Source organism: Lytechinus pictus, unplaced genomic scaffold (assembly GCF_037042905.1).
Source record: "Lytechinus pictus isolate F3 Inbred unplaced genomic scaffold, Lp3.0 scaffold_20, whole genome shotgun sequence".
In the NCBI taxonomy this organism is placed as follows: domain Eukaryota; kingdom Metazoa; phylum Echinodermata; class Echinoidea; order Temnopleuroida; family Toxopneustidae; genus Lytechinus; species Lytechinus pictus.
The window spans coordinates 15350412-15374695 of record NW_026974141.1 but is presented as its reverse complement, the minus strand read 5'-3'; the positions used below and the strand labels follow the sequence as shown (position 1 = coordinate 15374695).

At 38.5% G+C, this 24284-nt stretch overlaps 1 protein-coding gene across 1 annotated transcript in view; it reads left to right on the top strand.

Annotated features, from left to right (window-relative positions):
• Positions 1 to 23628, top strand: part of LOC129282962 (kielin/chordin-like protein) — a 70061-nt gene extending 46433 nt beyond the window's left edge. Inside the window, exons 22-26 of the mRNA XM_064114760.1 lie at positions 96 to 741; positions 1549 to 1737; positions 3735 to 3914; positions 6306 to 11094; positions 14372 to 23628. Of these exons, the coding sequence (XP_063970830.1) occupies positions 96 to 741; positions 1549 to 1737; positions 3735 to 3914; positions 6306 to 11094; positions 14372 to 14610 (6043 nt within the window). The 3' untranslated portion in view covers positions 14611 to 23628. The remainder of the gene's footprint in view (positions 1 to 95; positions 742 to 1548; positions 1738 to 3734; positions 3915 to 6305; positions 11095 to 14371) is intronic.
• The last annotated feature ends 656 nt before the right edge of the window (positions 23629 to 24284 follow it).

Here is a 24284-nt window from a genome sequence, read left to right as displayed (position 1 = left end):
GTAAGTATTTCCATCATTTGCAGTGGTCAATTAAAAAAAAATTTCAGTAATCTATTAACTGAAAGCTTCTCGTATTTTGTGTCTCCCACTCGCAGACATATAGCAGAAGGCCAGTGTTGTTCAGACTGCACAGACTGTTCTTACGAAGGGCAGTTCAGACGGAATGGCGACGAGTTCAGCAGCGCCAATGAATGCAGCACATGCCGCTGTCACTACGGCACTGTCCGCTGCCAACGCCGCCCTTGCCCAAGCACAGGATGTCGCCAAGAAGAGACCCTTGACGGGGAGTGCTGCCCAGTCTGCCGCGGCTGCCTTGATCGTTCTGGAACACGCCATGACCATGGTGCAAGGTTCATTCCTCCGTACGATGTCTGTTCTGAATGTTCTTGCGAAGAGGGTAGGCTGACGTGTCAAGCTATCCAGTGTACTGATCTTTGCTCACATCCAGTCATTAACGCCAACGAGTGCTGTCCAGTCTGTGACAGCTGTCAGGATGGCTCTACGGTATATGCCAACGGGGATGTCGTCCAGAGTCCGGAGCGATGCCAGACCTGCCGTTGCTCTCAGGGAAGCATCATCTGTGATCCCGTCACCTGTCCGCAGGTGTCGTGCTCGAATCCTGTGAGGATGCCAGGCCAGTGCTGCCCGGAGTGTAGGCAGTGTGTCTTTGAAGGCACAACTTACCAGAATGAAGAAGAGTTCATCTCCCAAAGAGATCCATGCCAGAGATGTAGGTGTGAGGTGAGTCAGTTACCTTTTCAAAAGCCCCTCTAGATATCCAATAATGCACTTCTGATGACAGATGTTCCTATTCTTAACCCGTTGACTACTGGGTTCAGAAATTCTTATGGACTTTATGCACGAATCATCCAGTTTCAGTAGGCAATGGGTTAATTGTCATTGAAGAATTTTACTAAAGTTTTTCATATTCTTCAGTTTTTTTATATCTATGGAGAAAGTGGAGTACCAAAAGAGATTTCCACTACAAACTGTGATGAAAGGTGACAGAAGAAATTTTACTGATTAAAGTGTCACTTGGTGTCTGTGAATGCCTGCGGACTAACTTGTCCTTGCCTTGCACATAAAGAACAATAGACTGTCATCACATATATGTGACCAGCCAACCCAAAACCAACAGTAAGTCACCAGGGAAGATTCTCTGTAGTTAGCCAAAATGGTAAATTGGACTTCAAAAAGTGAAAATTATAAATTTTGCTTATTTGAAAGTTAAATAAAAGACAAGATACTCAAGTTTCCGTGACGCTATTTTTTTATGGACTACTTTGAAGTTTGACTGAGACTGCACAGTGTGCACATCCCATGCTTGGGTGAATCCTGATTTTCATACTCTCTTTTCTCCTTATTCTTTGAAGCCTTTACTGATTTTTTTTTCTAAATTCAATAAAAGTACTTGAATGGGTTGTTTTTGGTCCATTTTGACAAGCTTGATAAAGACATCAAATTTCATTTTCGGTGACTTACTGTTGGTTTGATGTGACAAAATTGTATGAATAACAATAACTGATTATGGATCTGATCTCTTGGCAGGTGGGAGAAGTCCGATGCACTGACCAGCGAACCCAAGGATTGGTATGTGGTCCCCCATGCTCCCATCCAGTCCAGATACCGGGTCAGTGCTGTCCAGAGTGCTCCCAGTGTGAGTACGATGGAAGGATCATCCCGGATGGCATGCAGTTCAGACACTTCACAGATCCTTGTCAAATATGCACTTGCTCTGTAAGTAATTTAATCTGACCCCTGTAACATAAAGCTTAGTGATTGATCATGGGAATGATTTCTATGATGGATTTTTATTATTATTACTTATTATTACTTATTATTTGTACTGCGCTTTTCCCATTAGGCCCAAAGCGCTTACAATGAATTAATTAAATGTAATATTTTAAAAACTACTAAGTACGAAAGAGATGAGTTTTTAATGACTTTTTGAAAATTTCTAATGTTGGAGACTGTCTAATTATTAGTGGCAGGTCGTTCCAGGATTTTGAAGCCGACACCGTAAAAGTTCTGTCACCAGCTAATGTACAAGTTAATGAATATGTGAGGCGAAGGTGATCACTGGCCGACCTAAGTGCTCTAGTTGGTGTATACAGATTCAAGCAGTTACTTAAATATTGTGGAGCCTGTTTATTCAGTGTTTTGTAGACAATCAAGAGTAATTTGAACGTAATTCTCTGTTTAAAAAGGAAGCCAGTGAAGAGAATTAAAGAGTGGTTGGGAAGGATGATCTCTGGAAACCTGTAAAATTAATTGTGCTGCCCAATTTTGTAGTCGTTGAATACGGATTAATTGATTAGAGGGAATTGTAGAAAGGAGCCCATTGCAATAATCGATACGAGACAGAACCAATGAACGAACAGCATTGTGACAGGCAGACTGTCACATTGATTGCATTGCATTGATTGTTGTGTATAATCAACTTTAAAATCAGCACTCGATCAATCATTAAGCATTTAGTCACATGGGGACCCTGGTTATTTATGTGGCACTTGAGAGATACATTCTGCATACATGTATCTAAGCGCATACATGTATATTATTACCTTGGTCATTGAATTCAATCGGTCATTCTTGCACGTAGCATATGCATATTCTCCACTCTCTGGGAAGTATTCCAACCAGTTGCTAATGAGGCGTCTACAATCCGGACAAGCTACAGCGATATTTGCATCCTACCAGGTACCCATGAAGGACCTGGGTTGAGAGTAGTCTGCTGTGCAGACCCTTCACTCATCAAGTTAAGTGGTCTGAATACACAGCCTACAATAAGTAGTGTACAGAAGGCCCTTTTGTTTGGGGCAATTTGAGATTGAAAACTCTTGCTGAAATGATCCCAAAGGAATGGAGATAGAACATACATTGTGTGCAGGCAAGCCATGATCGGACCACTGGAGTAATATTATAGATACATATTTACACTTACCTTCTTCTCTTAGTTTGTTTAATGCTTTATCATATACTTATACAGGTATGTCTTTTGCACATTATCAGTTGTTCCCCATTCTTTTCCTTTTTTCCCCCACTCTTATGCACCAGTTTATTATGCCTTTCTTTGCAACCTGTTTGACCCACCTCTCACTAATTCTCTAGTTATTCATCCCTCTATCACTGTTTTGTTCCAGATCCTGTTTGATGTTGCCTGCCTCATTATCTTAATCCCTCTTGGCCTTACTTACACTAACTTCCCTTTGTGTCTGCCTACTCCTTTTCTTTCATCCCCTTCACTAACCTGATTGGTCTTCTCTACTCACTAATGCCCCTTTTGTCTCCTTGTTTCTAGTGTTGCTGTAGCTTGTTTGTGGTCTATATTATGGTTGTTCCACTTTATATGTTTGTCATTTTGCCTCCGACGAAGATTCTGCTAGGATCGAAAGCTTAGGCCCCTTTTTGACTTTCTAAGCCTAAATAAAAGCGGAATATCATTATTATTATTATTACAGTTACTTTCAGCATTGTAGCTATGTTAGCCAGCCCAATACACCGAAATGGAACATGAAATGACATTGTATACACTGTTTAAGGTAAATTTGATTAAAAGTGTTATGATCAGTATCATTATCCATTCTTTCGAACCTTTACCAATTGAGTCATCATGTAAACCAATTACACAGTCTCCACTAAGTTGTCTGTTCTTGTAACAGAAAAAACACAACTTCAAAAATGGCCTCGAATCAAAATACCATGTTTATTTTCATGATTTTTCTTTGTTCCAGAGGGGATCTGTTGTATGTGAACCTGAAACCTGCCCCCCTGCCCAGTGCAGTAACCCTGTTTACGTCAACCCTGATGACTGCTGCCCTCGTTGTCAGGTGTGTGTAGATGCTGGTAGGGAGTACCATGAGGGCGAGAGATGGGAGTCTAGCAGTGATCCTTGTCTTGAATGCAGCTGTCAGGTTAGTATTATTACAGGTGAGTGTTTCATAAAGCTGTTTGTTAGTTACGAGCGACTTTATGAATGACTGGTGATCATTTCTTGTGGTAAGTGATAAACACCAGATTTCTATTGGTGTTGATGGGAATTCCTAGGAATGGGTCACTATGGCCCGAAGTCACAAAGGTGGTTTTGAAAACCCACGATTGAGTCTATGGTTTATGCAGATTTCCTGTATAAATTACACTTAATTTAGCGCGTATCGGGCGCATGTATAAAACGTGTCCAATGCTGATACGCCCTTTTGTCACAGTGCACCAAATTGATGCCTGTTGCCATGGTTATCCACGCTATTTTAATTTATGAGTCCACTGTTTTTATTCATGAGTCCACTCATGAGTGGACTCATTAATAAAATAGCGTATCTAACCATGGTAACAGGCGTCAATTTGGCGCACTGTGACAAAAGCGCGCATCAGCATAGGACATGTTTTATACACGCGCCCGATACGCGCTAAATTAAGCGTAATTTATACAGGAAATCTGCATAAACCATGGACTCAACCGTGGGTTTTCAAAACCACCTTTGTGAATTCGGGCCTATTTGTTCTTGAAGTCACTTGTAACCTAGGAAGAGCTTTATGAAACACCCACCAGGGTTCAAGGATGAATCATGTAAGCATGTAAAATGTAAGGTCATTTTAACCAAAATCTCAGCCAAGTGAAATGAAATTCTTTGGCCCGAATTCATGAAGGTGGTTTTTATATCTGTGGTTTCAATCCATGATTTATGCAGATTTCTGGAGAGTTGTAGCCCAGTAGATCATGGGTTCGAATCTCAGTCATAGCTTAATTTTTTCTGCAAGAATTTATTCATGAAAAGCATTACATGTGATACAAGTTGGTCGGTGTATCTGTGGAAAACCATTTAATGCAACTTCTCAAAAGTCTGTGGCGCTACAAAGGCATTATGCCTCTTTTAATAGCAGCTTTCCTGCTTGAGGGATTCCTGCAGAAAAGATGGGCTTTATTTTTGACAATTGTAAGAATTCTGTGTCCATAAGTTAAAAGTCAGAATTGGTAAAATTTTTATGGAGAGCTTTTAATATTGTTCATTCAAGTTATTTTTATTACAATTTATTTCTTATGTTACTATAAACCAAAAATATCATTTTTGTCTCACCTGCATAGCAGAGTGAGACTATAGGCGCCGCTTTTCCGACGGCGGCGGCGGCAGCGGCGTCAACACCAAATCTTAACCTGAGGTTAAGTTTTTGAAATGACAGCATAACTTAGAAAGTATATGGACCTAGTTCATGAAACTTGGCCATAAGGTTAATCAAGTATTACTGAACATCTTGCCTGAGTTTCATGTCACATGACCAAGGTCAAAGGTCATTTAGGGTCAATGAACTTAGACCATGTTGGGGGAATCAACATCAAAATCTTAACCTAAGGTTAAGTTTTTGAAATGTCATCATAACTTAGAAAATATATGGACCTAGTTCATGAAACTTATACATAAGGTTAATCAAGTATCACTGAACATCCTGCTTGAGTTTCACATCACATGACCAAGGTCAAAGGTCATTTAGGGTCAATGAACTTTGGCCGAATTGGGGGTATCTGTTGAATTACCATCATAACTTTGAAAGTTTATGGATCTGATTCATGAAACTTGGACATAATAGTAATCAAGTATTACTGAACATCCTGTGCAAGTTTCAGGTCACATGATCAAGGTCAAAGGTCATTTAGGGTCAATGAACTTTGGCCAAATTGGGGTATTTGTTGAATTACAGCCATAAATTTGAAAGTGTGTTGGTCTAGTTCATAAAACTTGGACATAATAGTAATCAAGTATCACTGAACATCCTGTGCGAGTTTCAGGTCACATAATCAAGGTCAAAGGTCATGTTAAGGTCAAAGAACTTTGGCCACGTTGGGGGTATTTGTTGAATTGCCATCATATCTCTATAAGTGTATTGGTCTAGTTCATAAAACGTGGAAATAAGAGTAACCAAGTATCACTGAACATCTTGTGCGAGTTATAGTAGTTTTCAAAATCAGCACTGCTGCTATATTGAATCGCGTGATGCAGGTGAGACGGCCAGAGGCATTCCACTTGTTCTTTTTTGTAATCTGCACTTCATTGTGAGACAGGTTGGAGAAAATGCTCAAATACAGTTATCTGATTTTGTTAAACCTTCTTTTGAAAGAATAAACCATGTGAGCAAATCGTCACCCCTCAATTTTTCGTTAACAGAAAGGTCAGACAAATTGAAAAAGAAGTAAACATTGTCTGTCCTATGAACTCATCATCATGATTGAAGTGGCAATATACACAAACATGACAACATAATAAGGGATGAGCTAGAAGTAAACAGTGATTATTATTTTTATTTCTTTGTAGGACCTTCGTGTTTCATGTGAACCCCGACCTTGTCCTGCAGTACAGTGTACCCACCCTGGAAAAATCCACAGTATGTGCTGTGCGGAGTGTTCAGACTGTGAGTATGATCGTCGCTACATCAGCAACGGACAGGTCTTTGGAAACCCACTCAATCGATGTGAACGATGTACCTGTCTTAATGGGAACATCATCTGTGAGCCACAGGAATGTCCTCTAACCCTCTGTCAGCAGCCGTATACTCCAGAGGGACAGTGCTGTCCTGTTTGCAGGGAGTGCTTCTACAGCGGTGTCGAGTATCAGGAGGGGGAACGGTTCACATCCCAGCAGAACCCTTGTGTGGAATGTATTTGTAGGAGTGGAGAGGTGACCTGTGAACCGAAACCTTGCCCACCAGCTAACTGTCCATATCCTATGCGAGAAACCTGCTGTGCAACTTGTGATGGGTGCTTTTACAACGGCAGGAACCACGATAACGGTGCCTTGTTTTTGGACACTTCCCAGGATTGCCGTGAATGCCAGTGTGTCAGTGGAGACGTCCTATGCACCAGGCCTCTCTGTCCTGAACTTGTAAACTGTGAAATTGAAAGAACTCCACCTGGAGAGTGTTGCCCAATTTGCGAAGTGCAAAAGCAGTTGACGTGTTCTTTTGGAGACCAGAATTACAACGATGGGGATACCTTCTACAATCCGATCAATAACTGCCAGAGATGTGAGTGTAGAAATGGAAAAGTAGAGTGCGCTGATTCCCCATGCCCTGATGTTTCTTGTACTCATCCTTTGAGGTTTGGATGCTGTCCTTCATGCGATGGATGTACATATGGTAATGAAAGTTACGCCAATGGAGTTGTGTTTGCTGAACCAGACAATGCTTGTGGACAATGTGCCTGTGAAGGCGGATCCGTTACGTGTAGTCCACTGTCTTGCCCACCTCTAAACTGTCCACATAAGACAAAGCCTGAAGGAGTTTGTTGTGAGATCTGCATTGACTTGGACTGTGTATTCCTTGGAGAAACCTTCCTACATGGAAAGCGATTCACTCATCCACAAGATGTATGCCAAGAATGTGTCTGTGATGATGGGAACACTGATTGTACCGTTGCACCTTGTCCCACTTTGGACTGCCCGTACCCTAAACGAGGCCCATGCTGCGAGCAGTGCGAGGGTTGTTTGTATAATGGAGATGAATTCAATGATGGCGATGTATTCTTCAATCCCATAGATCACTGCCAGGAATGTGAGTGTCAGTCTGGATTTGTCAATTGCAGACCCAGGACATGTCCAGAGGTCACTTGTGAACACCCAGTTACAATCTCAGGAGACTGCTGTCCTGTGTGTGATGGCTGCTTGTACTTGGGACGTCCGTTTGAAAATGGGGGATCCTTCCGTAACCCACAGGATGTATGCCAGTCTTGCACATGCAGGGATGGCAATGTTATTTGCGAGAGAGCAGAATGTCCCATAGCCAGCTGCCCATTCCCAGGTCAAGATCAGTGTGGCTGTCCAACATGTGCTACTTGCAACTACAACAACATAGAATATACAGATGGTGCAATATTTCCTCATAATAATGACTCATGCAGGGAGTGCATTTGTAGACAGGGTGATGTTGACTGTAGAATACGGGAATGTCCTCAACCTAGGTGCTTTCACCCAATTCAACTTCCAGGGAGATGCTGTCCTTCTTGCGATGGATGCACTTACGATGAAAACAACTATGAAAATGGCCTGGAGTTCACAGATACTGTTGACAGTTGCAGGATTTGCACTTGTCTAAATGGAAATGTTAATTGCGCCACTCGTCCTTGCAATGTTGTATCCTGCACTCATCCTATGCAAGATGCCTGCAATTGCCCCAGTTGCGATGGCTGCATGTATGAAGATGTGATGGCTGTCAGCGGTATGACTTTCATGGATCCAAACAATATGTGTAGGGACTGCTTGTGTCTGCAAGGATCTGTCAGCTGTATTGATCGTCCATGCCCACCAGTAAACTGTACAACCCCGTTGAATGTTCCAGGAGAGTGTTGCCCATCATGCCCTGAGGATGTCTGCGGAGAACTGGAATCACTCAACCCCTGCCAAGAGTGTGAGTGTGTTGAAGGGGCGTGGCGTTGTGTAGACCGACCCTGTGGTCCTGCGCCTTGTCCGAATCCTGGCAGCGATGGTTGCTGTAGGGTATGCGATTCCTGTATGTATGGTGGCAAACCTTGGGCAAATGGTGACAGTTTCCCGGCTCCTGAAGACCAGTGCCGTACATGCCAATGTAATAATGGATTTGTGAGCTGCCAGGATCCAACCTGTCCTTCTATTGCTTGCAGTCACCCTGTTATCCCTGCAGGACAATGCTGTCCTGTATGTACTGGACAGTGCACTGTTGATGGAATAACCTATGATAATGGAGAGAACTTTACACCTGCAACAGATTACTGCCAGCGTTGCAATTGCCGCAATGGTCAGGTGTACTGTGACCGAATCACTTGTTCCCAGCTTTGTGCACATCCTCAAGAAGTACCTGGACAGTGTTGTCCCGTTTGTGAAGGTTGCTTCTTTGAAAACCTGCTTCTTTCAAATGGACAGTCCTTCAGACACCCTTCGGATGTCTGTCAGAGCTGTATGTGCATCAATGGGAATGTTGATTGTCAGACTGTAAACTGCCCAACACTGACCTGCCCAAATCCAGAAAGAGCAGAAGGAGAATGTTGTGGGAGATGTCTTGAGTGTACCTACAATGATCAGCAGTATCAAGATGGAGCAGTATGGTTTCCTGTTGATAGGCAGTGTACACAGTGTGAATGCATAGGTGACCAGGTCACCTGTGGCGCACTTGAGTGCCCCGAGACTCGTTGTACACATGCTGTCAAAGGCACATGTTGCGCTATCTGTGATGGCTGTTTGTTTGAAGAGAGACTGTACAATAGTGGAGAGAACTTCAGGCCTGATGATTGCAGACAGTGCAACTGTGTAAACGGCAATGTTTTATGCATTGAGCAAGAGTGTCCCTTATTGACTTGTGCAAACCGAGTGAGAGACATTGGCCAATGCTGCGAGCGATGTGCAGGGTGTACTTATGAAGGTTTTGAATACTCCAATGGAGAGTCTTGGGTGTCTGCACTTAATCCATGTTTAACTTGTCAGTGTCAAGACGGAATGACCGTGTGTACAGAGATACGTTGCCTGACACCCGATTTCTGCACAACACCTCAGTATGTCCCAGACCAGTGCTGTCCAATTTGTCCCGGTTGCGTTTACAATGGTGTGACTTACAATGATGGCCAGCGTTTCAATCCGTATAATGATCCTTGTGAGTCGTGCCACTGCGAGAGAGGAAGCTTACTGTGCCTACGCGAGAGTTGCCCCACCATGGCAGACTGTCCAGCGGAACAGGTTATTCCACCAGCCATCGGAGAGTGCTGCGCTACATGTACTGCTGAACAACGCACAAGGGAATGCACCTCTCAGAATGTTGGGGAAATTTTCAAACCGTATAGTGATCCATGTTACACTTGTGAATGTAAAAATTCATCTCTTTGGGAGTGCATGAGTGAAATGTGTCCGATGCTGAGTTGTCCTCGTTCTGAACAATTTGTCCCCAGGGGTGAGTGTTGCCCTCGCTGTCAGCGTTGTATCGATGAGGAAACTGGCAACAATTACTTGGATGGGCAATCCTGGAATCGAGGTCTTGACAATTGCATAAGATGCAGCTGCAACGGTGGGGCCATTGAGTGTGAGATCCAACAGTGTGAGTCACTGACATGCCCTGAGGGAGAGGAACTGTACAAGCCTCAAGGATCATGCTGCTTTGCTTGCCGAATGGCTGCCGAACCTTGCACCTACCAGGGAATCATCTACCAATCCGGTGACATGTGGTTGAGAGATGAGTGCACTACCTGCGAATGTGTAGCAGGAGAGGTCCAGTGCAGAACTCAACGCTGCCAGGTCATGAACTGCGCTGCTGATGAGACTCCTGTTGTGAATCCCGGAGAATGCTGTCCTCGATGCATCTTGCGCCCTGCAACCTGTATTGCCTTTGGCGATCCTCATTACCGCACATTTGATGGGAAACTAATCCATTTCCAGGGAGCTTGCCGTTACATTATGACTATGGATTGTGAAAACCAAGACTTTATCGTTGAGGTGACAAATGACGATAGGAACATGGGAGCTGTTTCTTGGACACAGGAAGTTACAGTGATCGTGGATGGAAATGAAGTTAACTTAGGACAAAGTGGCATTGTCCAAGTCAATAATGAAGTAGTTACATTACCATACCTCATGCAGCCATTTATTTATATTGAGAAACGAGCCACAACGTTCTATGTCAATACAAACTCTGGAGTGTCTGTTCTCTGGGATGGAAGCAGCTATGTTGAAGTCAGTGTTCCCGGTACATACGCCAGGAAGACATGTGGCCTTTGTGGAAACTTCAATGGCTACCCACAGGATGACCTGCGCACCCGATCTGGACAGCTTGCTAACTCGGTGGCTGTCTTCGGGAACAGCTGGAAGGTTTCTGACCAAGATGGCTGCGATGTCAAGGACACCGACCCTTGCACAGAGGCAGGATTCCATGCTAGGAAGCTGGCAAACATTAAGTGTGCTGTGCTGAAGTCTCATAGGTTTACAGCCTGTCATTCCAAAGTGCCTCCTGAACAGTACTATGCTGCATGTGTCTATGATCTCTGTGCCTGTGGCTCCAGTGATACCTGTCTTTGTGATGCTGTTGCAGCATATGCTGCAGAATGCAGGCAGGAAGGAATTCATCTCAACTGGAGATCATCTTCACTCTGTGGTAAGAATGATTCTTTTTGTAATAATTTTCTATATTTCTTCTCTTTAATAATAATAATGATAATATAGGGTATTTATATTGTGCACATATCCACCTTGTTAGGTGCTCAAGGCGCTCCTATATTACCCGGCTAAGCTAGGCTTTTATAGCGCACACAGCTTTTTAAGGAATTACTTTTTACCGGTACCCACTTACCTCACCTGGGTTGAGTGCAGCACACTGTGGATCAGTTTCTTGCTGAAGGAAATTACGCCATGGCTGGGATTCGAACCCACGACCCACTGTTTCAAAGTCCGAAGACTAATCCACTGGGCCACAACGCTCCACAATGTGATTTACTGTGCTATTTTCTCATGATTTTATTTTGAAAAAAAACCTATTAAGACCTTTTATTCCCAGACAATAAAGAATAATTACTGTATAGTGCCAAACAAGTGGATAAATTGAACCTGTACTGTTGATAAGTGTTAAAATTGGCTATCCATAGTTAAACTACAAGACCAGACACTAGAATAAACCAGAGTTTGGAATATGTGCCTTACTCATTTACTTATGGGGATCTCAAATTTGCCAAATAAGTGATGTCATTGTCATATAGGGTAGGAGCAACTCATTCATTTCATCCAATATGTAAAATTGACTAAAATTTGATGTTTCAAAAGTTTGACTCAGGATAACATTTTTCTATGAGGAAGATGTTATATTCTTTAATACTGCCCAAAGGGAAATACACTTTAAAAAAAATAAAAAATTAACCCAATGCCTTCTGGAATGGAGTGGTCCATGTACAAAGTCTATGGGATTTAAATAATTCAGTAGTCGGGTAAGGCCAAATCCTTTGTTTCATCCAATAAATATTAATGACTAAAATATCATGTTTTTTTAAAACTCAGGATGATATTTTTCTTCTATTATTATTACTATTATTACTTATGACTTATATTACGCTTTTCCCATGAGGTCCAAAGCACTAACAATGAAATTATCAAAATTATTAAAAAAAAACTACAAAGTACATGTACGAAAGAGATGGATTCTTAACTCTTTGCCCGCCACGTACACTATCCCCCCTGCGCCACATTAATTTTGGGGTGCCACATTCAGAGGGGGTTTGCGTGCACTGTCTTATTCAACTCGCAATAACTTTTTACTGGTTTGTCGTATTGAAAAAAAATGTGTAGCAAAGTTTTAGAGAAATGAATACTCTTGCCAATGGTATCTTTTTTGCTATGTATAAAATCATAGATTTTGAGAATTTTAACTTTACATTCTGTTTCAAATTTTTCATTTAGGAGGGTATTTTATACCTCTAATATTCAATACTTCCTAATGAAGGTTAAATTTCTAAGTTAGTCCATTGAAAAGATGTGTTCTTTAGCTTTCATTACATACCAAATCCATGTCTTTATGGTCATTATGAGCTAAGCAGTTTAGGATTGAAATGGGGCATTCAAAAAGAGTAAACTGACAATGAACTAAACTCTTCTATTGAAATTGTCCTTGGCTACTTCTCAATAGACTTCCCATCCTGGGAGACTTCCCGTCTATTGATACTTTGATCCCCTTATTGTTATAGGGAGGTGGCAATTTGTATCATTCTTTTATTACAAGAAAAGCAGTGCAAGCTATTGAAAGCTCATCGAAATATATCCTAAAGCAGTTCAAAAAACTCAATTTTACGTGAAAAATCTCTATGTAAACAACGTCGGCGAAAGCTAGATTCGTAAACAATGCAATACACGCGTCGCTATTGTATGTGTGTGCACACAATTACAATTAAATGCGTTCCGTATGCATTGTGTGCGAATTACTGTGACTTGAGTCGTCGTTGGCAGTCCGCTGTATGTGCCGCGAGTCGTCCGTGGCGGGCAAAGAGTTAATGCCTCAAATTGCGAGTGATGGAGACTGCATAATTTAAAGTGGCAAATCTTTCGCAGTAAAAGTTTTTATATGAAGAGGGCCACTGGCCAACCTAAGTGCTCTCGTGGTGTATACAGAATCAGACAGTTACTTAAATACTCTGGAGCCTGTTATTTTCCATCACAAAGATGTTATACTCTTTGTTACCACCCCAGGGGAAATAGATACTTATGACAAAAACATTAATTTCTGAGATTTATGTAAGGTAAGGGCAACATTTATATTCCATCCAATAAATGATAATTTTTTTTTTTTTTCAAAACTTTAACTCAGGATGATATTTTTGTATTGGGAGATGTTATATCCAAAGTAGGAGCTTAAAACAAAAAAAAACAACTATAACCTGAGTATACTGATACTCAAGTGTGTGAAAATCTAGTCACAAGCAGAAAAATATGAGCTTTACGTCCTAGAAATCTTAATTTGTAAACAGCCACAATTATTTTGTAAACAAATTTTCGGCATTACTCCTATGTGTTTAAGATCGCATGCTTGATCCTTAATGGAAATCATAAGTCAGAAAAAAAAATTGCTCATAATTTCAGCCTGATAAGGATTGATTCAGGTTTACAAACACCACCATATATAAACATGGTGATGTATAGGCCTACATGTAGATAGTCTGTTCCATGAAAACATTTATTTTCTTCTTTCTTTTTTTTCTGATATCATGCAAATTGTGATGAATAGTCGTTTTGATGAAAATTAGTTCCTTTTCTGCTTTTTCTTTTTCTTTCTTTCTTTCTTTCTTTCTTTCTTACTTTCTTTTTTTTTTTTTTTTTTTTTTTTTTTTTAGTTTCTCTTTTATTTTTTTCTCTTTGATGTATAATGACATCATGTTACAGGCATAAATTTTCATCTTGATGCTACAAAGCCATTAGGGCTGTGTTGCCATTTGTTTTTATACTGATGCATGATAAATATTGTCATTCCTTGACAAAGAGCTACATGTATGCACAAAACATCAGAATATTGTGTATCAAGGTTTTAGTTTTCATAACTGTCTTATTTTTCAACCCTACAGGGCCCAGAGTAACACAGAGTTTCAATACTGATATACCCTGTCAAAAATAAATATTAAGTAAATTAATAATCAAATAATTAAATGAATAGATGGACAAATAAATGCTGATATAAATGAATGAAATTCAGATAAATAAGTAAATAGTCAATTCAATGAAAACATAGATAGATAGATAAATATATAGATAAATAAACAAGTAAATGAATGAATAATGAATAAATTATTTGAAATATAAAAAATAAGATAAGTGAAATAAATAAATAAATTAATTAATTTAATAGATAAATAAATGAGTAAAAAGTCTTCTTTCTTTGTTTCTTCTTTCCAATGCAGCTATCGACTGTCCAGCAGATAGAGGCTTCTTGTTTGATGAGTGTGGCCCTGCCTGCCCAAGGACCTGCGCAAACAAGGATATTCCACCAGAAATCCTTCACGATCAGTGCTTACGCCCGTGCGTTCCTGGATGTAATTGTCCAGCCAGCAAAGTCCTGCACAATAGCAGGTGTATAAGTGAGTCGGAGTGTCCTCAGGACTACAATATCAACTCGACTCTTTTAGAGCCACCAATTTAATCAGTCAACGGAAAACTGTTGAGCCTCTGGATGCATTGGTACTTCACATGTGGGGGAGAGTTAGCATCCCCCAGTTCTCCACGATACGGAGAACGGAAAAAAAAACTCGGAATTCAGGAAGAACATAGAAATCACAGGAAAACACAATTTTTTTTCAGACTACAGGATTAAATGGTGGAAAAATACAGTGATGATTATGAATCCATGAAAAGAAAACCTGTGCATAGTAGACAAAAAAATTATCTTCAATCCTAATTGCAGTGTTAGGCAGGTGTTTTCCAAGCTTTATCTGCATGGAAAGTAAAATTTATGATAATAATTGTTATTATTTACGAGTGCTTCATCATATGTTTTGTACAAGTCACCGAAGAACAACGAAATGAGATGTTGAGGTCTCAGAAGAAGACAGCATTGTCGTTTCAAAAAATGGAAAACTGATGTCCCTTGGGAGCTATAGAGTGAGTGTCTCCGATGATTGCATGTACATGTATATCACCTAGATCGTTGGCTTCAGACTCAAGTCATTGTTGCTACAACAGGTGGTTCCATGGTAACTTTTTCAGTGTGGCTATACCATTGGTCATGTCTTCATTTTGTGATACTGGGTACTAAAACCACCAAACTCCAAGTAATATGTGCCATTTGCATTGCCTACACGGTTGATAAATTGTCTTTGATGTTGTTTTAAAAGTTTATAAACATTTTTAGCTGTATCCTTTATTTTTATTTGCATCGAGAGGCAATGTTATTTTCGGTATGATGACAGACATTGTGACATGGGCCGGTATTCAATTTGTTACTTAGGCCAGAATGTAAGTATTTCACTCAGTATGTTGCTTACACTGTAAGTATTTAATCATGTTTGGTGTTCAATTGCATTTTTTGGCTAAATACTTAAATCTAAGTCAGCCACCTACCAGGCTTACATGTAAGTCTAGTTTGTGGGCAGTTTACAAGCGCAGCCATACATTCTGCGCACTGATGTATACTTATATTGCACATTATTTGGCTCAAACTTTATCATGTCACGATGATGAAGTAAAATGCGTAGATGTGATCTTTTATGCATTTTGCTTTAATAGCCAAGTAAGATACTTACAAAATCAATACTTTCAATTGAATAGCAGCCTTGGTTATCCTCATTATTATAGTAACTGGTGTATTTATGCTTTACATCGCAACTTTGATCATAATAGTAACCAATAAAGAGCTAGGCTTTTGTAAAGTCTTCTACCCACTTTGCGTCTTGTCTGCAGCAATAACACAATTCAATTGCTAATTTTAGTAAATCACCCCATATCTAGAGCATTTATTAAACCATGTGCTATTCAAAATCTTGAATTAAGCCAAAAAATTCTACTCTTGCTTTGCTAAGAAATTTACTTTTTTGTATTTAGTTCAAGTAGTATTCTACTTCAGTCAGTCATAATGTCGTTCGGGTGGGGGGAGGGGGGCAGTCAAATATATTGCTGTACACAGGCGTGACCCCAAAAACGCGTTAAAAGGGGTGTTTTTTCCATTTTGGACGCGGGCCGCGCGTGCACTCGTTAAGGGTATCAAAAACACAGAATTTCAAGAAAAAGGGTGTTTTTGAAAGACTGGTCAATGGTCAATGTTTAGGGTATGTTTCTTCCACAAGCTCTTTTGCCGAGGTCATATTCTGGCAACAACTTGTTTAGGGGCCAAATTGTGTAAATAAAGCCCGCGAAAAAAACTTGTTTAGGGGGTGTTTTTCCACACAGAGAAAAAACTTGTTTAGGGTGTGTTTGGAAATAATTTAGTCACGCATGTGTACAACAAGACATTTGACTGCCCCCCCCCCCCCCCTGGATGTCAGTAAGCCAAAATAATTTACTGGAGAGTATTGTGACATGTTGGCAAATAGAGTACAACAAGCATGGTGCACCAGTTAAGTGTTACTTAATAATTCTGTGCAGCTCAGGATTACTGCATGCAAAAGCTTTAACCTTCCGGTGATATTTCTGAATTTTTTTGCTCATAATTATCCTTGAGAGGTGAGTTGAATGTGAAAAAGAATACTTAGCCAAATTAAAGAATTGAAAAACTAAACTTGGCTAAGTATCTTATCCAAGCAAAATTGTATATAAAATTCAAATTTTTCTGACTTACGTATCAAATTGAATTAAAGCTGTATACTCTTGCAATGTCTACAAGAAGAGGTGATATTTTATACTACCAGCTATTTGTAAATTACATGTGTCTGTACACATAATTGGTAATCGTTTCTTGTGCTAAATGAGATACTCCCATATTGGCTTTTTTAACATTATGGAGTGAAAACTCTTTTTATTCTTCTAATATCTTGACAAATATCAACAATTAATAACGAAATACCGGTTAACAAGAAGAGCTTGTTATCTCCAATGATCTGACATGGTGGTTCAGTGGTAGATTGCCTGCCCCTTGAATGAGAGGTTGTTTGTTTGATTGATCCCTAGCCAAGCCAGTTATTCAGGTGCGGATCCAGGATTTTTCAAAGGGGGGGGGGGGCATTTGGTACATGAAAAATTTGACAACCCCCCCTCAAAAAAAAAAAAATAATAATAAAACTTGACAAGCAAAAAATAAAGGGTAGGGGGCATGGGCTAGATGTGCCCTCCCTCCCCCATCCCAGATTCACCACTGCACTTCTTAAAAAACATGACCTTGGCTAGGAAACCTCATACAGTTCTCATAGCATTCAAGGAATTCTTATTAACATTTTTATTTTTGAAAGATGTCCATTATCTGAACCAAGATATTTTGATGTAATCATGGTGCTTGAAGTACATGCAATGTTGAATGTGAAGAAAAATTTTAGAAACAACAAAATTGAAAATTGTGACCTCAATTTTCAAAATGTAAATAGATAAAGAAAATGAAGTTAGTCTTTTTATACTGTATAATGATTATAACGATAATGATATCAATACATGTACTTGTACATGGAATTATTAAATGCTATCAACAGTGAGAAATTAACATAATATGTCAGGAATTATGCTTATTGTTCTCTGCATACATCAGACAGTTTTTTGTGAATTCCTTAGGATGCTTTTCACAAACTAATTCCTTAATATGCTGCATTGGATAAACTTTAACATTGCAGTGGATGGGGAATTTCAGGGGGCTCTTTCTTTCATTTCCAGCCCCCCCCCCCCCCCCCCCCGTCTTGCAAAGAGTTGCGATTGATCCGATCAATCACAACTATGGACGGCCAGCAGAGTCAACATCTATTATGCATGTTTGTTCAAAATATTTTCTAACTATGATGCATTCATTTTTTCTTGAAAATTCACTGTGCTTGGTTTTTTTTAAAAAGGACATTGTGCAAATTTCCTGTATAATAAATTATGACACTGATGGATTTCCATAGAGTTACGATTGATTGAATCAATCATAACTCTTTGTAAGGCTGGACCCAGGACTGTTTTTGAGCATTTCAGGGGCAAAACCGCCTCAAGCCCCCACATAATTTTTCCCTTTGGCATGCATCATTGCTTTTTTATTTTATAATTCCGAGAGCACTCATAAATCTCGAGATTGAAATACTACCTACATGTATATGTTGACCTGAATTCAACCTGTGAGATACCCTAATTCATCCTACAATGTACAGTACATGTGCATGTACTTCTCATAATAAATTTTAATTTGATGTATCTGCGTCAACGCACTAATATCCCCAATTACAAAAGGCATGAATAATTTTTTTTGTTGACTGATAAGGGATATTTTCTGGATCTAATTGCAAGTTGATCAAAAAAAGAAAGGTATAAAAGTAGGATCTTGGGACTTGTTAAACAGGTAATTTTAAAGGTCAAGTCCACCCCAACAAAATGTTGATTTGAATCAATAGAGAAAAATCAGACAAGCACAATGCTGAAAATTTCATCAAAATCGGATGTAAAATAAGAAAGTTATGACATTTAAAAGTTTCGCTTATTTTTAACAAAATAGTTATATGAACGAGCCAGTTACATCCAACTTAGAGAGTCGATGATGTCACTCACTCACTATTTCTTTTGTTTTTTATTGTTTGAATTATACAATATTTCAATTCTTACGAATTTGATGATTAGGACCGCCTTGCCTGAACCACAAAATGTTAAAATAATGGAATTCCACGTATTCAGGGAGGAATGAAACTTCATTTCACATGACAATGACAAGAAAATCAAAATATTTCATCATTCATATAATAAAATACAAAAGAAATAGTGAGTGAGTGATGTCATCAGTTCCCTCATTTGCATACCGACCGGATGTGCATATAACTCTTTTGTGAAATGAAGCGAAACTTCAAAATGTCATAACTTTCTTATTTTACATCCGATTTTGATGAAATTTTCAGTGTTATGCTTGTTGAATTTTTCTCTTTTTATTTGAGTCAAGTTTTTGTTGGGGTGGACTTGTCCTTTAAGGACAGATAACCTAGCTCTATGTAAACCCAAACCCACATATAGATTATAGCATTTGCAAAGTAAACAAGATAATCGGTAATTGACAGATTGTCAGTATCTGATATTACAATTTAGGCACAATAGATACAGTAAACTTTATTTTCAAGTTTGTGTGAGCAGAGCTTGTCATTTTGTAGATATATTATTCATGGGGTAGTGTTTATAGATCCTTAATCCTATCCATGGACCTATTGCATAAAACATTTGCCATAAAAAACAGCTATCAAATAAACAATATTTGCCAGGGTTTTTCTTTTATTGTTACCGACCCCAGGGAATTGTTTAATCCCTGAAATGTGCATTATGTTGGTGGGAAAGATGATGATATCTTAGAAGAGATGCATCAGGTATTACTACTAATGACTGAGATTTCTTATCACCCTCCGGGAATTGATAGATGAAAAACAAGTCTTTCGAAATTCTTTAAAAAGTCTTAGGGAACCATTTTAAGAAAATCTTTGTAGCATTACACGTACTTTGGAATATTTTAAGGGGAATTATGATGAAAGCCAGAGGAATTGCATTTAACAATAATGGTATCGTGTCTCATATAAGAGATGGTTTGGCTCTTTCTCCTTCTAAATACAATCAATTATTCATGGCACTTAAAAGAAAAATTACTATTCAATGTAGTACATCATGCTGTTCCTGAATATCTTTTTGTAAAGAGGTGGTGCACCCTGACGATAAGTTGCATGTGATGAAAGCAGAAAGAGTTATTTGTGAAGGTTTGATGAAAATCCATAAATGAATAAGGGAGTAAGAATTTTGAACATTGTACAATTTGTTGATGTCATAATGCGAGTAGCTCCTGCATAAGTCTCATAATTTTCATTTTTAAAATGGAAGATGAAAAGTGCAACTATTTTTTTCTCACAGGAGAAGGTATGAAATGATGTATCCGATGATATATATATGTCCTTATATTTTTTTTCTTTTGCTCGTCAAATTTTCCTCAGGGAAAATCCTGAATCCAACCCTGATATATATACTCAACTGACTAAACTTTTATTGTAAAAATAGCAACAAGAATAATAATCACAAAAATATTGGTGAAGGTTTGAGGAAGTTCCATCAAGATTTAAAAAGTTATTACAATTTTAACTTTTTATTTGTGACGTCATGTGCAGCTTCCCAGGTATCATGAATTTTAAAAATCAATGAAATGTCATTTTCTCAAAATATTGAGGATTGGTTTTATTGTACATTCAGTATTTCATCAGACAAATTAATTCATACCCGCTCCTGAAAGATGAAAAGATGAACCATTACAGAATTGAAATTTTTGCATATTATATTACATAATAAATAGGGCACTGATCGTATATGACATCACAAATCAAAAAGTAAAAATTCTGCTAACTTTCTTAATATTTGATGGATTTTCCTCAAACCTTCACCAAAGTTTAATGATATTTTTCTGTAATTTTTATCCAAAAAAATTGTCAGGGTGAACTTTCCCTTTAACACAGTAGTTAGAACACTGCCATACCAGAATGATATAGCAAACCACATGGTCATTATTACTTTTGCTATCAATGATTCACCTTTTTTTTACATTGAGAAATCTTTTTATGGTTGAAAATATAATTTTTCTAATACGTGGCAATTCTTTCTCTGTTGAAAATTAGAATTAAATGATAAACAATTAGCGGCGGGTACTGTGTTGGCATACACTTGCTACATGCTGCTTTTCCAGGTGAATGCCCTTTTTAGACAAGCCTTAAAGGAGAATGAAACCCTTGAAACCAGCTGAATCCATATCAAAGAGAAAAATCAAAGAAACATATTGTTGAAAGTTTGAGGAAGATTGAATGAATAATAAGAAAGTTATGAGCATTTGAATATTAAGATCACTAATGCCATTTAGATCCTCCCATTGGCAATGCGACCAAGATTTGTGATGTCACACACATACAACTCCCTCATTACTTTAGTACTTATTTCACTTATATTCTCACTTTTACAGAGTCTATCCCAAGGTGAGGTGTTCTCTTTATGAGAGAGTACAGAGGTTTCACAAGTACAGAGGTTTCACAACATTATATCATTGATGAATCGTTTGTCATATGATTAGAATGAGCAAAAAGAGATGTTTTGGGGTATATTTTCAGTGTCCAAAAGGGGAGAGTTGTTCATCTGTGACATCATCGATCTTGGTCGCATTGCCAATGGGAGGATCTCCATAGCATTAGTGATTTCGACATTCAAATGCTCATAACTCTTCTATTGCTTGTCCTATTTTACTCAAACTTTTGTTGATCTTATTCTTTGATTTTTCTGCTTTCACAAAAGCTAACTTGCTCCAAGAGTTTCATTCTCCTTAAAGCTCTCCCGAGCATCCTGGGTGAGAAAACACAATTCAATCACTACTTTGACCTTTATAATCATCAATTTTCTCCTAATCTGAAGAATCGGATGAATTTCTTACTAACAATAAATCCAGGGAATTGCCTAAGTTCTTTTAGCTGTGGAATCTGTGAATATGATACTGTGTCATGGAAGTGAGGATGGGCACTCTAAGATTTTATTGGCCAAATTATTAAAGGTTATCCCATGTGATCGCAAAAGAAAATCCTTCTTATTCTGAATGCAATTTAAGGTTGACCCCCTATCACTAGTATCTATGAGAGGCTGTGATAATGATCGAATCCATCTTATCTAAGGTAATTGGGGATGGGAAATTAGTCACTGTAATTTCATGAATGAAAGTAAAGCCATGAGATTACACTATCTTAATTTTGACTCTTAATTAAAGGACAAGTCCATCCCCAACAAAAAGTGATGTGAATAAAAAGATAAACAACCTTCCTCCTGTAGCAAAGGCAACAACCCTTTTGAGCATTTCATGAAACAAGAAGTTGTGTTTCACTGTTTATTTGTCAAAAGTTACTGAAATCCTTGCTTCTGATTTGCTCAGAGCAGAATTGTCAGTGAAAATTGCAGACAAATTGTTTTATGAAATGCATCCAGGTACTGAGTAATATAAGAGTGGTGTAGAGTTGTATAATTTCACAAATATGAATTAACCCCAACCATAATCCCTCCCTTCCTCATGGTGAACAGTTAATAATGCTCAACACGCCAAACTCTATGAATAATGAATATAATTACTGTAGCGGTGCCATTGTCGTATTATGCTATATGTAGGCCTATTGCATTACAGTTTCTTTCAAGTCATCCATCAATTTCCGAAATGGAGTCAAGGCTTTAGATTAAAAAGACAATTACTTTTATATCCGCCTTGACCTTTTATGCTGTATCTTAAGCTGTAAAATAAAAGGGAAAGGATGACAAGCATTGTTTCCAGTAAAATGATATTACCTTATCTGATCATTGTATGCATCAATACTTTATTTCAGTCATATCAGAAAAATGTGTACAAATTGATATGAAATGTAATGTAAAAACAATGCAAAAATACATGCATATAAATTATATTATAGAATGCATATAAGGGGTGTGTCCGGGTGCATAAGATAAAACCTTATCTTTTTCTCTTGATTTTAAAAATCACACTAATTAGTGAACATAATTTTGTAACATGTTGAGCATAGATGTCCATGTATATCAGGTGACTCTTAATATATGTACTAGGCCCATTGGCGGCGGAAGCCAACAATTTTAGGGGGGACCACCACACAATTTTTTGACAAGCAAAAAAAAAAGGTTATCAACCACAAATTATAGGGGGACGCAGGAAAAAAAATTGACAAGCAAAAAAAAAAAAAAAAAGTTACCAACAAAAAATTTAGTGGGGATCGTCCCCCCACCTAAAATTTAGGGGGGACACGTCCTCCCCGCTTCCGCCGCCTATAACTAGGCCCATTGGTGAAGAGGGAGGGGGTTGTGGAACTAACCCCAAAAAGTTTTATAACCAAGGTAAAGGGGAGAACAAGATACAGAAAGGAAAAGGGTGGGAATGATATTATGCAAACATACAAAGTTTGATTTTCATTTTGAAATGGCAAAAACTAATATTGTCTCCCTTAATCACTCACTGATGAAGTGATTCATCTTCGTACTGAATATTGTGCCCCTTAAAGTTATTGGCTTATTATGTCGGTCTCTTTAAATTGCTGTTTTGTCATTATTAATACATACCAATTGGAATACACCATTTCTTTGTACATAAGGCCGGGTAATTACACCAAAACCAAATTCTCCTGAATAAATTCTGCCCAAATATGGCCTGATCGGATGGTTTCGGTGGATTTGAATGTTCCTGAGTTTTCTCGTATTCGTAGAGGGAGATACTCCTGAAACCACCCAATTATGTGTATTCGGGTGAATTAGCATCTGATTCGGTTCCGGTGTAACCCGGCCTTTATATTTACATTTTCTATTACAACAGGACATGAAAATACCTAGAGTTAATGTTCGTTGGCATTTGTTATGTTTTCAACCGAGCTTAATGCAGAATTCCTCAGATTTGGTGCTTAAAATATACATGTAGGCTGATATTATACCAGTATTTTTACAATATGCTGCATTTAACAATTTCAAGTGGTGCTTTATTTCATTTCCTTTTAATCAAACAAGAGTACAAGAGAGACGTCAATTCACGTCATGCGTTTGTATAATGAGATAGATTAGCTGTCTTTTTTAGCATAATTATGAATGGTCCATTTTGTGTTTATTTCAACCCGGCCACACACAAAAAAAGAACACCTTTGCAAAAACAGTAAACAATGTGCATATTTTTATAGGCCACGTCATTAGACCAACTGTACGGGTTGAATTGATCATATCATATTTCAGAGTTGACACGTCTGTTATCTTAATTGTGCTTTGTTTTACTTTAATCAACTAATACATAGAGTCTTGAAAAAGAAGGCAGAAAAAATCTCTGGAAGTGTGTTAATTGTGAAAATGCAATAAATTTCCATTTAGTGATGAATGGTGTCCCCATTTCAATGAGCGATTCTTTTATTCAAAGTTGGACTTTTTGATAGTGTGGTAGTGAATTTATTTTATATAAATAGTGTGTATGATCTTTAACCTTTTTGCTAGATTGCACTTGCTTGTTATAAAGTGAGCCATATCAGCTTGTCACTATAGGTGCATGGTTATGAGCTTACAGCAATTCAACTAGTGGTAATACTGGCGATATTGCTTTCCAAAGTAATAGTGCCAGTTTATTCACTTGTTTATGTCATTATTTTTTTAATAATGCATATCGATGCATCTGTGTATGGGTGTTTTTTCTTT